Genomic DNA, 17,001 nt, shown 5'->3' on the forward strand with positions numbered 1-17,001 from the left:
TCGCTGTTCGTTCGGTTTTACCGTTACTTCTTCCTTTTAACGTTTTACTTATTAGTTACTTAGTACGATAGACTATNTTATAATATANANANAAANATATATATATATATATATATATATATATATAAAGAAGATTTCACTAAGAAAATAGCAGATATATTTTATTATGTTTGATTGAAAGAATAAAATACTATGAGAAATTTTTATAATTGAAACATATTCCTTCCGTTTTTATATATTTGTAATTGCCGCACGTTATAAAGAGAAGTTTTCAATAAGAGCTAAAAATTTATAATTCAATATTTTTTTATTTTTCAATTAAGTACATTATCGGTCGACCGGAATCGAATTTAATCAGTCAGAAGTCTAGTTTCTTCTAAACAATTTCTATGTCTTTTCTGTTACAGGCGAAAAACCTCATAAATGTCAAGTATGCGGTAAAGCGTTCTCGCAGAGCAGCAACCTGATTACGCATTCGAGAAAGCACACTGGTTACAAGCCATTCGCTTGCGAGCTCTGTGGTCGAGCTTTTCAGCGTAAGGTCGATCTGAGAAGGCATCGCGAGACTCAGCATGCAGACTTAAATGCGTCTCATCGACCGCCGATTGGTTCGATTCCCGGACAAAATTCCCTGCCCAGTGGAAATCCACCGATGATGCAGTGAGATCGCGACGCGGTTGATAATCCAGCGCCAGATTGATACGGAACGATGATTGGAGATTGTTTTAATGACTCTTTTCTGCGTATCAGCCAATCCGACTGGATTGAGAATGCAACTGCGAGAAATGAAATTATAAATGACAATCTCCACGATTGTTGATGATGGCGGAGAAGAGAACGATAAATTAATCTCATGGATAGAATTGCGATTGAGGCGATTGCGGATTGCAGCGTGATTGAAAGATACTAACTTTTTGCATTTTGCGTTATTTTCTATTTTTAATATATCTCTCGACTCGAAAAAATAGAAAAATAGAAATCAACGTTACTTAAGAGATATATTTATAAATTAAATTTATAACAGCTAATTACAATTTATAATAGATACAAAAATTACGTTATATATATTATTACGGAGAATAATTCATTTGAAATATTAAAAAATATTGCAATATTTAAAAAAAATAAAAGACAAAATGTTAATATCGATCAGTGATCGATCGCTTACATCAAGAATACATTTCTTGTAAATTCAGATCGCATCAATTGCAAAGTTAATCGGAACAGTGCAATTCGAGGGTGAACTCTCGAGATGAAATAAAATTTGCCGGGAAGGGGGTACTGTAATTTTTTTATTGTGAGATCTTTATTGATTTTTTGACGTTAGTGCGAGGAGACTGTATAAGTTGATATTTATTCGACCATTTGTTTCGCATGCGTCGATTAATCTAACGTGAATATCCCACGATTTCAAGGACTCTTGTGAAATATACTCAGGATAAATGGAGAAAGTGCATTCGTGATTCGTTGCGACTAGACATTCCATGAAAAAGCGTTGCATTCGTTTCGTTCCTAAAGTGAAGTGTGTCGAAGTTGGTTTTTTCAGCGATTTTTATCCGGGCGAAGAACCTTTTGCGGTGAGAAATAATAATTGATGAATATAACGATATGTAAGCGATATGAAAGTGAATGGACTGATGACTGTTTTTGTTACGAATGATGATTAACACTTTCTACTTTAATCGTCTAGTTACCTGCAAATCGATTACCTGTTACTGTAACTTCTCTTATTGCGTAGATATTTCCACAATACGCAGTGCGATGTCAAATTAATCGGACATTTTATAAGATTGTAACTTTATAATGATGTAACACATTTATGTTAATTACATTTATTAAAAACAAGATTTTTTTTACTTACAAGTCCATCTAAAATTATATCATTTTTAATATACTCGAAATGATATGTAATTTTTTAAATTATATTTTTTTATGATTTATAAAAACAGTTTATAAAAAACTTGAATAATGTATTTGCAAACATTTGTATATAAATATTATTAAGCACCAAATTTGCTACAACTGAAAATAGAATTATTTCTTCTATTACATTTTTTATGTTATATTTAAATGTTTTTAAATGTAAATAATCTCCGATTAACATGATTGTCGATTGGCGTGTCGAAGTACGGCGGAAACGTACTATATTTTGCATATCTCCCGCACTTGTCTTTGAAAAAAAAAACAGCATCAAGATCACCAGCCCTTAAAAGTTGCAACTGTGACCAAAAATTGTAAATAGCACGTAGATCGTATCACGGCTAGTCTAAGCGTATAAATATATACATATGAATAAATCGAAACTATAAATATTATAAATAGAGAGGGCACATAATGTATGCGGCATAGAGTCGACTAATGGCAGCTCGCATGCCGTGGCCTCACCAAGAAGTTATTATATTCTTCCCTTTTTCTCGCTATCAAAATTTTTATTGTTGTACCATTAATATCATTATGTAATTATTGTAATTAGAGACTTGCTATTAATATTATTGTCATTATTATTATTAACAATAAACGCTGTTACCATTTGTAAACGCTTCTTCTAGCAATCTCTTTTCCTTCTTTAACCTTTCAATACATTTATATTGAAAAATATTTTTCTTTTATTATTTATTTTATTGCAATACATAATTCTGTACACGGTACAGAACTAGCATAAAAAATAATGAGTAATAAATTAAAAACAAAAGAAAATTATAAATATTTTACTTAGTTGATAAAAAATAATTTTCTTGATAATATATTGATGTCATCAACATTAAAGATTCGTAATTCCATTGAAGTGAAAAAGAATTAGAAAAAAATAATCATATTGCGGAATATGCTTACATCTTAATTTATATGACCTTTCACTTTTCAAGTCAATAGCTCGATTAATCAAGGTCTCTGAATCTGGCACTGCCGGATCACGATCGTCTCAGCTTCACTCGCTGTAAGGGTTAAACGGCCGTGCCAATTAAGCAGACTACCCTGAAGAACCCCTTAACAGCCCAATATGTTTTCTGACGGAGAGAGTTTCCCTGAATTTGCCCACTCTCCCTTCTATTCGCGCGCTCATTATTTCGTGCAGGGATGTACGAGTGCGATGTTAGGGCGGACGTGAGATTTTCCGTAAGCTCGTTTACAGCTACCATCGTCTACACCAATCGTACAGGACGTTGTCGCGGAGATAAAGGATAAGGCAGAGAAGAGAGAAGAAAGACAGAGAACGTCGAAAAATTTATCTACGAGAGAGATAGGCAAGGAGAAAGATAAATAGAGAGCGAGACAGAGACGGTGGAGGGACATTACAGCACAGACTGCACGACACCATGACGCAGCCACGGGAGCAGATTGGACAGTTATTGCATTCTGGGTAAGATTAATTGATATGGGGACCAGTGGGTGGGCCGAAGGGCGCGCGGCTATGTCGGCGCTTAAACCTTGTCTCAGGCTGTACGAATTGGGGATGAGAGAGCGGTGATTAACCGATTGCACCGTGAACCGAGTGGAACCGAAAACCATCCCTCCCGCGTACTTCCTAATAGCCATTGAGTAATAGAGAGCCGTCCATTATTAAATAGCATCAAGCCGCGCGAAGACGTACGTGAGACATCATCATGTGGATCAAGCACTTGTAAAGCAGCAGCTTTAATGCTATAAACTTTAATGCTGCTGCTTTAATGTAGTAGTAACTTAAGTTATTACTACACTAGCATTAAATTATACTGAGAAAAAATACTCTAAATTTGAATAAATATTTATTTGAATACTGCCAACTAAACTTACAATAAATAAATATTTACTTAATAAAAAAGAAGTAATTATTAAATCAAATTATACTATTTTCTGTACCAAATAAATTTTATTTTTATATTTAATAAATATTTATTGAAATTTAGGATAGTTTTTTCCTAGTGTAATGAATTTTTAAACGTTTATTTATATTCTATAAAGATTTAATAGTTTGCATCACACCTGATGTCTAAAAATTATTTCTGAATCTTGAAACATCAACTTCTTCCTACCGATGCGACGCAAAGATAGTAAAAAGTCAATAAGTTGGAACGCAGTAACAAAATCGTCCGTAACGATCTGCGCGCGGTGTTGAAAATTGTCCGAACAATTTTGCGAAGTACCGTGCAATCGTAATACCTCGTGTTATTGGTACCGCCCCGTCGCGAGTACCAATAGCGAATATTCCTGGCTATCACAATTTCTGCGACGCCACTTTAACGCGTAGTGGCTGTATTCGGTTCCCGTATCGCCTACGCTCCTCCTCATCGTATCCTCGCGGAGAACAGCCGTCCAGAACTGTATCATCTCGTGTAGCTGCCGACTATGGAACGTTCAAATACGTTTTAGAGGACAACTCCATATACTCGTCGTATATGCGGATACACCTTATGACTATTAAGGTATTCACGGCCCCTCCGAGGACGCCCCAGTTTGAAATATGGCGACTCGGGTCACCGCCAGCATATACCGCCAGTCAGAGATGCCGCTATCTCGCATCGTCGTTCTCCTCCTTCTGTCGTTTTCAATCCCCTCTCTCTCCATCGCGACTCCGTTTTTCCTTTTTCTGTTATTCCTTTCCTCGTGTATCTTATATACACGTACACCTTCGGTGGAGTGTCGCAAGGTGGAAGAAGGCCGCATCCCTTATACCGCGGTTTTCCATATTATTTACAACCCCCGTCCTGCATGTTGCCCCCGCAATAACTCGGTCTGGATCCGCGAACGCGCGAGCGTGTCGCCAAATTGGTGGAAACTGTACGAGGACGTCATAACCTGTCCCAGCCCGTGACAACTCTGAGTGATGTAGTGGCACAAGGATCCGACATACGGATGTTGTCCGTTAGAAGGGAAATATGATTGCGCGAAAATTTTTTAGAGTTGATCTTGATAGTTTCACTGAGACTTAAAGACGTATATTGTAGTCAGCTATTGATTAAAAATATCGCGATTAAAAGTTGGATGCCATATTATTTACGATTAGCAAAAATAACGTTACAAAATATTTTATACTATAGAAAATATTATATGCAAGATGATGAAATGATAATTAACTAGTAAATAAATTTTATCGATACATTTATAATTATTTTTTAGTTTTGTTAAAAAGTTAAAGCTAAAGTTAAAAATTAAAGACCTATATTAAACGATTTTATTTAAATTACTCATTATATTTATTTAATTAAATCTGTCTCTCTTTTACATTTATCAATTAATACTAAATCAATTTACGCTGAATGCTTTGTTGACTTGTGCTATTATAATTAATTTAGTTAACAATTCTTTTAAACTACTTTAAAAATAATAAATGTAATTGTGTCGGTTTTCATATTTTTTCTTCTCATTATCACACATATCAGACAAATAATATCTACGCATTCATAAATAATACATTCTCTTAATGCAAATATCTTTTTATTTAAAAATATTATTACTACATTTTTTACTATTCGCAAAATATTATACGCAAATTTTTACGATGTTACGTTATTTTTTTCTCGTTCTTTATTCTTCTGCGTGTCAGTTTCCAAGCTAACACGTGATCGGATAACGAAATCTCATTTCGCGCAAATGCGTTCTGGATGCTGCGTGGATTTGCATGTCAGTTGCATTTGCACAGGTCAACCGGATTAAAAAATATCGATGTCCAATTATCGTCGGACACAGAGCGACTAATGGAATTTTTGAGAAGGAGATTAGGGAATTCGCGTTCATGGTTCATGTAATTTTCGTGAGTTGCGTGCCGCGAGCTAATTCGTTCCACGCACGGATCGTGACGGAGATATGTTCCTTCCGTTGACGGAAACGTATAGGAACAAGCGCAATTTTGCTTACAATCACTTACAGTTAAAGCTATATAGGTCAGGTAGTAACTAATTCGCGCATGCACGCTCCCTCGTCAATTCGTTTGACGCAGCCAAACGGCTGGATCGGTTTGTGATTTTGTAGAAATTATCAGACATTTTCGAATATATCTGAAAGTTAACTATGCTACTAAATGACAATTCCTCTTTTTTTTCTTTATTTTTTAATTTTTTTTGTTTTTGTAAATAGTCCGACATTTTCAGTCGATCAGGCGACAGGCTGTCACGGATGCAGTCATTTATCAGTAGGCTTCTCTAATAACGAGGCGACTCTCTCTTTCTTTCGTGTATCGCACGACTTTAAACAAATAGCTCGACATGGAAAATAGAAAGAGGAAAACAAATGGTCGCTTACGCCTGCAAGGAAGAAAAGGGCACGTCGCGCGTTTCAGCGATCAATCAAGCGTCTCCGGCTGGACTTAATACAGTCAGAGATCGATTGAATTCTGACTTGTATAGGTCCGTATAACGTTTTCGTGAATTTTCTTATATTTTCATATATTTTCTTATATATTCATAAACTTTCTCATAATATTGTGATTAAAAAGAAATATGAAAGAAAAAAAATTGTTATATTTGTTTCATTAAAATTATTTGTACTTTATTATTCAAATAAAGCATTTGTAATTAAAGATTTGTATGTAATTAAAGTTAGATTTTATTAAGATCAAATTAATATTAAAATTAAAATCAATTAAATCGATTTAGATGGAAATTAAAAAGTTTATGAAAGATGTTTTTGTTCAGAAAAAATAAATTTTCGAAAAACAAGAAAAACAAGTAGAAATAGCCTGCATTTAACGCGAGATTGCCATTTCTAATTGACTATAAAGTCTTCTAGTAAGACTTCGGAAATCAACAAGAACTCACGAATAGGCTTGGCGATTCGCACGAAGGTGATGACGACGATCCCATGGGCGTCCGATTCATTACCCATCCTGAATAAATGATCATCCACGGTCGTGGGTGGCTATCCACGGGAATGCTAGCCAGAGAATACTTCGGAAAAGTGATTATTCGTCGATGCTATGTCGTCCTCAGCAAAATCGACCCCCAAGGACATGCATCGTGCTACGCTGAAGCAACCGTGGCATCGTGTATTTCTTTCGGTTGCATCATTGATGAGAAGGATCAACGAATTCTCCCCACCTTTTCTCGATACCTTAGCTTTCGATTCTTCATATGATGTTTTACGCGATAATAGTGTTACACTGACGTGAATATTAAAATAAGTTAAGATAATCATTCAATGCATAAAAAAATGGATAAAAATATACATTAAAAAAAATTTTATTTTAACTATATTTAATTTTTCAAAAAGATTGCTCATTTAAATATTTTTACTTTTAACTCTAAGACAAAAATAAATTCAAGACAAAAAATAAATTCTCCTCAGAGAAATAAAATTATTTTTTCAACGTTACATGGTAATTTATATGATTGTTTCTATTTAATAAGCTATTGTTATTATTATTGTTATAATTATTATATAGGTACGAGACAATTTCCTATTTTATATTTTAATTTCTGCCGATTTTATATCACTAATTATAATTATATTTAAAAATCTTATTCAATATAGATTCCTGATAAGTTCAATCATGTAAGCAACTATTTGATATTTCTCATCCTTGGATCGTAATTTTTTCCAGCTATTCACATTTATCGCTCCCACGCGTAACATCTCATCGACAGTGCAAATGGAAATATAATCATCCCTCCTTCTACTTCGTGGTACTGTGCATAATTTCGTGTTTCGACCTCGTCGATGTCGCGGACCGTATCGCCGCCTGGACCACGTAGCAGCCGTAACTCAGTTTCCAAACGGATCGTCTCCTAGGAATACTTTATGCGTACTACACGTCATTCCAACCGCCTAGTTCGAAAAGATGGAGGTTGTCGTGGATGGGGTGGTAGGGACCACGGAAGACACGAATCCTTAAGTATTCTACGCGTCGTGCGGGACTAGTGCATCGGTCTTAAGATGGCGGCAAGGGAGGAGGGTTCGCGAGATAGGACTGCGCCGATACCCTTTCGCCGGGAGAGGAAACGATGGTAGGAGGTCCTTGGGTAATCATATAAGGATAGCTAGAGTCGCGCGAGGAAGATCGGGTATCAACTTTTGATCCTCCGATATCTCCAGCAGCCTGGCGGGCCCCTTCCAACCAAGGAGGAATGTGTCTGTATTCAAACGGCTCTAACTCGATATAAGCGATGCTCCCAGAGGCATCCTTCCGCTGAGGAGAACGGAGAGGATGAGTTGGAGGACACCAGACCCTCCCTACCTTGTCGCTCACGCCCATCCCCTCGGATCTTCGGAAATAAGAGTATCCCGTATAGCCGGTGCCTCCAATCGAATTTACATCCCGACTGCTTTACTCCCATCCCCGAAGACGCGGAGGTGGATCCTCGACTTCACCAAAGTGCTATGATCCCGCAGGCGTATAGCGTCCACGAAAATGGCACTGTGGTCCACTATGGCACTTTCAAGCATATGCGATGAAATATCGAATGGAAACGAATGTCTTTTGATAAATAGTTCCTTAGAGAATAACTGATGCATATGTTAATGTAAAAATATAAAAATTTACTATAGTTTTGGAGACTCTATTTTATGCATAATAAAACAAACATAGGTAACAATTAGTTTAAAAGCTTAATTGTCCGTTATGAAATTATGAGACAGTAAATTTATTTCTAAATTACTTTGTAACTATTGCAATGATAAAATAAATTAATAACTTGATTGTTAAATCTTGAGTTATATTCAGCCCTATTTAAACAGCAATTATTAGTTATTTTTTAAATTTTTAGAAATGTAATATTATTCTAATATTATCAGTATCGACAATATTAATATTAATTCTCATTTCAGAATAAAACGTTTATAATTTGCTTTTTTCTTTTTTCTTAGATTTATGGATAATAACTTTCAAATGAGATATTTGCAAAATAAAAATTTTAACTTTATTAAGATTTTTTATTTTGTATTAATAAGTCAATAATTGTAAATTAATTTTTATTTATTTGTTTATTTACTTTTATTTATAATTTAATATAATTTATAATATAATGAAAAGATATATCTACCTTATCATAGGTGATAAGAGAACAGACTGTATTAACAGCAGATGGATAAAATGATTTCTATATGTATCATTAATTAAATAGTAATTATCATCAACTAATAAAATAGAAATATACGTTACAATTATTGTTATTATTTACAAAAGAATTTACATAAACAATATATTAAAAAGCATAAAATTAAAATTTAATGGATATCTCTGATTTTATTTGATCTAATTTTATATCCGATTGATTTGTGAGTTTTGTATTAAAACATGCAAATTAACTTTTATATTTAAATATAAACTTTATAAAATAATTTATTATTTAAAAATATAAAAATATTATGTATTACAGATAAATATATATTTTTAAAGCAATTAAATTATTTAAATATTAAAAATAGAATTTAAATACTTAAAACAGAAATATGTAGTATCCTAATATACATAATTTTAATAAGAAAATTATGCTCTTCATCTTTATTCTATAAGATCTGATTACCAATAAAATTTTTCCAATTTTTTTATTTTCTGAACTTCATGTTTTCACTATTAATAACTATTAATAATTATTATAACTGTTAATATTCACTATTAATAACTGTTAATATATCTATTTCTTTACAAAATACTTATTTTATTGCTAAAAACATAAAGATTGCAGATACAATATTACCTTATAATTTTCACCCTTGCCATAAATGTATAATTTTTACTATTCTCATAAAAATTTGCTTATACAAAACTCAAATAAATTTATTTATAATTTTTTTATAAATAATTCTAAAAAATTAATCCACAATATAAACTATAGGTAATTTAAAATGTTCTCTGTTCATAATTCATAGAAAAGCATCTCATGAAAAATTCTTTGGCAATTAAATTAATGCAAGAACATTTTTAAAGAAAACAAATTGTTAAATTATAGATATTAAATATGTTATAATATTTCTAAACACATTGGTAATTGTTTGATTTAATTAATGTTCTCTATTTTATTCTCGATCCATAAACCTATCTTTATTGCAAGATATAAGGAAGGTAAAGGGCTATTAAAAATGAATACGATTAAAACGAGAGTCAAGTATATTGTATCATACTTTAATGTAATTTCTTATTCAAGAGTATACCGCAACGGCTCGCGAGGATCTTCTGCTCGGAATTTTCCTCGCAATTTATATTACTATAAAATGATTAGAAGCCAGAGATTTCGCATTACATATCCTCGCGACATTTCTCGCAACTCTCGAATATATCTGGAAAGATTATTAATTGCGCTGTTACTTTCGTCGATGAGAAGGAGCCAATCTGACGCAACGAACGTGCATTTTAAAATTGGATTGGCTATAAATATATGCGGAAGAAAGCCCGAAATATAAAATATTAATTTTACAGATTTAAACTATGTAATTGTAATAAACTATGCTAATAATACTATAATATTTAGTTATAATAATCGTATTAAATATATTTAATACGATATTACTAAACATATGCAAACGTAATAAAATATTTATTCACGACATTTGCCTGTGAAATTAAAGAGAAATATTCAGATTTCTTAGAATGCTTCGATATATTAATCGCAAATACTAATCCTCAATTTCGCGGCTTTCTCTCACTTTTCGTCTACTTAATTAAAGATCGTTTTTGTTTCTATCTATACTTAATAACGTTAATCGATAATATTTCAATCGTACCAACACTTTGCTATAGTATGTCTTCTTAACAAAGATATATAACCGTCATTTTGGTGAAAAAAGATACATTGATAAGTGTCATCTGATATTCATTATCATTGATCGATTGTTATTAGTTCACGAATATATACTCATAGAGAATAGCATGTTACTTAATAAGTATAATCAAACTCATTCAATTTAAATTTTTTAAGCGTGATAAAAATAAATCTGATTATGTCATTAAAATAAAATATAATTTCTGATTATTTTTTGATAATGAGAATCATGATATTTTATATATTTTATTATATATTTTATTATATATTATATATTTTATTTTTCCTCGCATATTTTTGATGTATAACAATTTAATTCTAAATGATATTTAAAAATTGCTATTTGTCTTTAAATTTATTTTTCAAATAAAAAGATTATTCATCAGAGACACTTACCTTTTCGATAACAATTTTGCAACTATGATGTTTTTATGGGTAAAAAGACATTATTATCGTTTCCATATTCTATTAGCACAATTTTATGGTAAATCATTCGTGATGAGCGACGATTGTTTTAAGATCAAGAAGAGCGGAAATCTATTCAACAAGATAGAAGAAACTTGATGTCAGGACTAACTACAGGTCATAATTGTCTATTATATCTATAATATCAATAAAATAACTCGTTGTAAAAAGTAATAATATTGCAATATAAAAGTTTAAAAATTAAGCAATTTAAAAATTATGAAAAATTACAAAATTATAAAATTGTACAGAAAACGAAAATGTCGTATCGTCTGACGACAATTTTTCTACATTTGCGTGCTTTTACGTGAGAAACACGAGAATTTGTATATTCATAATTCTGGCTGAGAATAGGCTGAATTTATATCTCTCGCCCAGAATTTATAATACTTGCAGTCTTTCCGAAAATATCACTTTTAAGTTTAAATAATGAATATACTAAAAGAGAATAATACATAAGGAATAATTAAATTCAATTGCAATTGAACATTCGACTATTGGATTTTAAATATTAAATAGCTTTAATAAATTAATTGTGATAAGTTATAATTTCGATTGTTTCTTCATCGATTATTAAACATATTTTCGATGAGATTCTATATATATATATCCCTTTTATTTATGGATATCTTAAAATTGTATTCACTTTTTAATAATTGTCGAAATTATAGAATGCTCAATTATGACATTATTATAATTGTACAATTTAAATTATAGAAGAAATTATAGAATTTAATTTATATAATTATAAGAAATATGCTCTTCTTTTTGTTATTTTTATAGAATTTAAATTAATTATAATGTTGATTTAAAAGAAACGTTGTTATGTTCTAACGGTAATGAAAATTTTAATTTACAGAGAAAAAGTTTCGCGAGCAGAATATACCAGATTCCTATAGATTAAATCTAAAGTATTTTTTGTCCCAGCTCGGTATAAAATTTTATTTGGAGCACCTGAATATATAACGCAATGTTTTAATTAACATACACGCGAAAGTTTCCTTAACAATTCGATTATTTATCTGGCAAGCTTAGCAATAAATTATTTGGCACTTGACCCTCTTTGAAATCCCGATTAGTATATCGCTAAGCTTTTTTTTAATCTTTCTTATAAATATGATGCTTTCCTCTGTTCATATCTTAATCTAGCATCACTTAATTCGAAGTGCGCAATGTAATTCAGGCCTAACTTCGTTTATCGTTACATCGCTTACACGTTGCGAGAGATCTTCTCAACCTTTTTGTTAATTATTTCACAGAAATCTCATTTATATGTATAACAAATAGAAAATTCGCCTAGACTTTGCTTTGTAATGGCACTCGTTTCAGCACCGTGTTTGTTTTGATTGAGAAAACCTTTTCGCCATATTATTACTCGCGTCTCCTCAACGTCAACTCAACGAAGAGTTCTCAGTAGGAGGGGGTTCATTTTAGAAAACTTAATCGAACACATATTCAACTGCGTGACATACATGTAAAATCTATACATAACGTCGTGCGAAATTATTTCCATCGTTTGGACTGTCCTTTTATTCAGCTGCGCGTATTTACTGTTCAACAATTGCATTTCGCTAGATTTAAGTAAATATTAATAATAAAACATGTAATAAATATAATATGTACGTATTATCTATATACACACATACACACATAAACGTATATGTATGTATGTAGACTTCATATACACCGCGGTTATCGACGATTCGATTAAATAATATACATTTATCCGATGATAGATGATCGAACGGGGTACGAATGCGGTTGCGCAGGCTAATTTTTAATTAGAATATCCTATTGTAAACTTTTTGGCGCTGTTTTGGCATAATTTAAATTCGTCCGATTTTTGAGCCGTACTTCATCATCGTTTCTGAACGCAATTTTTAACAATACAAACATGCGAGTCGTTGCGCCACTACTGTAATACAGAACAAATAATTTACAAAAGCTTACTTTGCGTATGATATTATAAATTTATTGATATTTATATTATATTATCATGAGACAAATGTGTTCGGATAATATCTGGACAATAATATCTGGATATAATTCATATATCATGTGTGAACCCTGACGCATTTATTCGATGAACGGTTGAGCAAATAATCGTACAAGAGTCAGATAAATTACTTGGCAAGAGAAAATACGTATAATATTTGCATGAACTCGATAGAGACTCGTGGAATGCAAAACAACGACTCAATTTTCCTGTTATCCGGTATTCGATCTCTATTATATTATCGTTGCCGCGCTGGTTTCAGTCTCGCTAATTTTTGCTTTTAACGCAAATGTTGTGCAATTTTCGGAAGATATTGACAAGTCGACGTCATCATCTTCTGGAACGTATGGCAGAGCGGGCTAATTTTTTCGAAATCTTCGTCTACCAGTCGTTTGCTACTGTATGGAACACACAGTCAAATGATGCGATAGAGCATGGTCCAATAGAATAGGAGTGCCTGCAGCTAGTTCTGTACCGGCGTCAGCGCAATCGTCATCGCAATCAAAGTAGTTGCTCTGCAAGAAAAAAACCATTATTAAATTGCAATAAAGTTAGTATAATAGTTAAATGCGATAGTAAAGTATTCGAATTTAATTCAAATGATCAATCGAGTCCAAATATCAGTATTATTAATAATGTATTATTAATAAATTAATATATTTTCTTTTTTATTATAAAATTATTTAATTCTTTACACACATAAGCGTATAAAATATATATTTCACGAGATATATTTATATTATTAACATTTTTAGCCTGTATATATTAATTTGGAAAGATTAATTAATGATTTTTAGCTTTTAGAGTAAAAATTTATATATATATATATATATACAAAAATTTTATAACTAACAAAGTTTATAGCTTTTACATTAACAGTCTTACAATCTGACGGAATTAAATCAGAATTTTCCGACCGTAGCTAACGAACCTACAAGTGCAAGCCAAAACGGAGTAGTAAAAAAAGTTCGTTCCGCGACGAGTAATCCGTAACAGAATTGTCCAATTAGTACAGAAACTAGCCAATATCAACTTCATTTGTGTGAATACAGTTGATATTATTTTGTTTGTAGCAACCACATACACGATGTAATTGCCTTATAAGAAAAAAGAATAGACTGTGAATATTAATTAAATCCGATATTTCTTAATCGATTAATATTTCCATAAAATTCTATATTGTCAATTTGCAATATGGCTGGCATATAGCGCTGAAGTAAATGCGACAAGTACGAGAGATATCTTGTAAAAAAATCTTTTAAAAGTAAAATAATTATTGTCACAAATTTTGCTATGTAATATTTTGTTAAATATAAAAATTATCAGATTGTATCGATTGATCTTCATTTATTCAAATAATCTTTAGTTGAATCAGAGCTTTTAAGGTATAAATTGCAAATTATAAATTTATTAATAAATTTTATTTAGTAATAATGTTTTGAATAATCAATATATCAAGTTTGATATATCATATATTATGATGCTGTTACATCATAAAAGATTATAAAAAATAGTAGAGCATAATGTATATGTTGTCATATTAATATGATGTAATAATATATAATAATATAATGATTACCTGGCAATCAATGCACCGGCAACTATCGGTCAGTGAGCAAGTGAGGCCAAGGATCTCGACAGCTTCCTTGTAAAGTTCGGTGCTCGACTTCCGCCGTCTTGGCGGTGACGTGGGTGCACTGACTGTGCCGGTGCCCGATGGTCTCCTGCTACTCTTCAACCTTGACGAGGACTCTCGAGACAAGGAGGAGGTTGACGTTGATCCTCTCGGTCGATTGTCGCTCGTGAGTAACGCTCGACCTGCCGGAGATGCGAACAGCTGCAGCATGTCCATGTCCTATGGCCATATATTTTATTAATAATTAGACGTTACACTTGTGACATTATATTACGCATTATGTCCAATATATCAATCTCATGACATACAACATTAATAATACAATATTAATAATAAATTATAATAGAATTATGTTTTTTATTATATAAATGTACGCATGTAAAAAAAAGACTTTATGCATACATAAAAGTTATATCACATATAAGTTTTTTTTACTTATTTTATGAACTTTAAGCAATTTCAATAATAATTTAGAATCTCAATCAAACCTCTTAAAAAATGCGTTTAAAATACGTTTAATTGTGAAATATGTATAATTTTGTATTACATAAATTACAGTGCACAACAAAACTTGTTAAAAATATTGCTTGTTATAGAATCAAAGAATACTATGTACTTAACAGAATAACACTTTCGTGGATTTTCTTTCCTAGAATTCTATTCGTTTTGGAACGATCTCATTCGTAACATACTCTTAGGCAAAAGACTTTTCTAACATAGCATAGACACTAAGAATATTATTACAATAAAAAACGTGTCTCATAGATGGAAGAAATGTTATTAAAGTTGTTAAACATTCAATCTGTCTATGAATATTATTTTTCATTTACTTTCTACAATAAAAATGTATAAGACTAAAATCTCTCTAATGATCCTTCTTAAAAACAGAAGTTATTAAAATTACATTAAAAGAGATTGTATGAATATCTCATTTTTTATTTTATATTTTAATAGTAGTCTTCTCGATGCATCTTTGCAAATATGTAGAGCAGAAATTTTACTGCATTTCTTCACCATGCTTGTTAGTCTTTTTTTTTTAAGTTTGAGATATACTTTGAAACTTTAACTTTTTATAAACCTATTATTAAATTGCAAGGCTGTGCGTCGAATATTCGCTCGCATCCTTTATTTCAAATTGTTCTCGTAACAATCAAACTTTTATATTTGAAGAAAAAATGTAGTACATAATCTGTCCTCATTCCTTATAGTTAGAAATAAATTGCAGGCACATCATGAATATGGTACTATGAGCGGTGTTTTCCAAGAGAAAACTTTTCATGCGTAAAATAAAGGAATATATACCAAAAGTCCAAACGTAGACTCAAATGATGATTTAGAGAGTGATTTTCTTAATTACAAACGGATCATTAAAAATTGCTGCTAAAACGAACATATTCACGAAATAAACATGCTTCTTTATTGTAGGTGCCTGAATCGTTTTACTGGAAGAAAATAATTGGGAGCACGAATAATTGAATTCAAAACTTGAAAAGTTGGAGAATTTCAAACGAAGATATCTCAATTCCCATTTTAGATGTGAACAATTTTCCACTTTTGCGAAACTTCGCAATTCTTGAGCAAGTACCATTCCATCCGTGCGTCGGAAAAACCGTAATTATGCCAACTTGCTTCTGCGCTTTTAGCCATTATCTAGCTATGCTCAATGCTTGCTTACTCGTATTTTCGTTGGAAAGACTTTTCATCGAGTTTGCTGAAAATCTCATTCAAACTAGTTACGATCAGCGAAACCGGGACGAAGCAGCGCGGTTTTAAAAGCATTTTCAATGTGCAGATCGCCGCTTGCAAGTTGCTACACATTGTGAACTCTCGAAAATGTAAGATATACTTTTGGCGAATGCAACGAGTTTCGTCTACGAGCACGATCGAAGCAACTTAAGCTCTTCGCTTAATATATCTCAACTTACGAAGGGTTTAAGGAGAGAAATGGAAGTCCCTGTAAAATCCAGCAAGATGCTACATAATACAATTGGAATTCGTTAAATTATTTTATTCAATATCGCAGAACTTATTAAAGAAGCGAACATAATAAATTCTAGAAGTAATCTTATTATCGATATGAGTTAATTAAATAATCTTACGGTCAAATATAAATTATTTAATTGAATCAACTGACTCAATGTTAATTATAAAAGTTATATCATTGAAAGAGTATGAAAATCATTTTTAACAGAATTTATATATATATATATATATATATATATATATATATATAT

The 17,001-nt window shown here is 31.6% G+C and overlaps 2 protein-coding genes across 2 annotated transcripts in view; one reads left to right on the plus strand and one right to left on the minus strand.

The window, feature by feature from the left end:
- The window catches only part of LOC105618491 (zinc finger protein 358-like), a 36,701-nt gene extending 36,037 nt beyond the window's left edge, over nt 1–664 (plus strand). The window contains exon 5 of the mRNA XM_012200023.1: nt 408–664. Within this exon, the coding sequence (XP_012055413.1) occupies nt 408–664 (257 nt within the window). The remainder of the gene's footprint in view (nt 1–407) is intronic.
- Nucleotides 665–13,526: 12,862 nt separating this feature from the next.
- LOC105618492 overlaps nt 13,527–17,001 on the minus strand; it is a 27,739-nt gene continuing 24,264 nt past the window's right edge. Inside the window, exons 3-4 of the mRNA XM_012200024.1 lie at nt 14,711–14,986; nt 13,527–13,646 (exon numbers count right to left, since the gene is read on the minus strand). Of these exons, the coding sequence (XP_012055414.1) occupies nt 13,527–13,646; nt 14,711–14,986 (396 nt within the window). The remainder of the gene's footprint in view (nt 13,647–14,710; nt 14,987–17,001) is intronic.

This window comes from Atta cephalotes, assembly GCF_000143395.1.
Source record: "Atta cephalotes unplaced genomic scaffold scaffold00017, whole genome shotgun sequence".
Classification (NCBI taxonomy): Eukaryota; Metazoa; Arthropoda; class Insecta; order Hymenoptera; family Formicidae; genus Atta; species Atta cephalotes.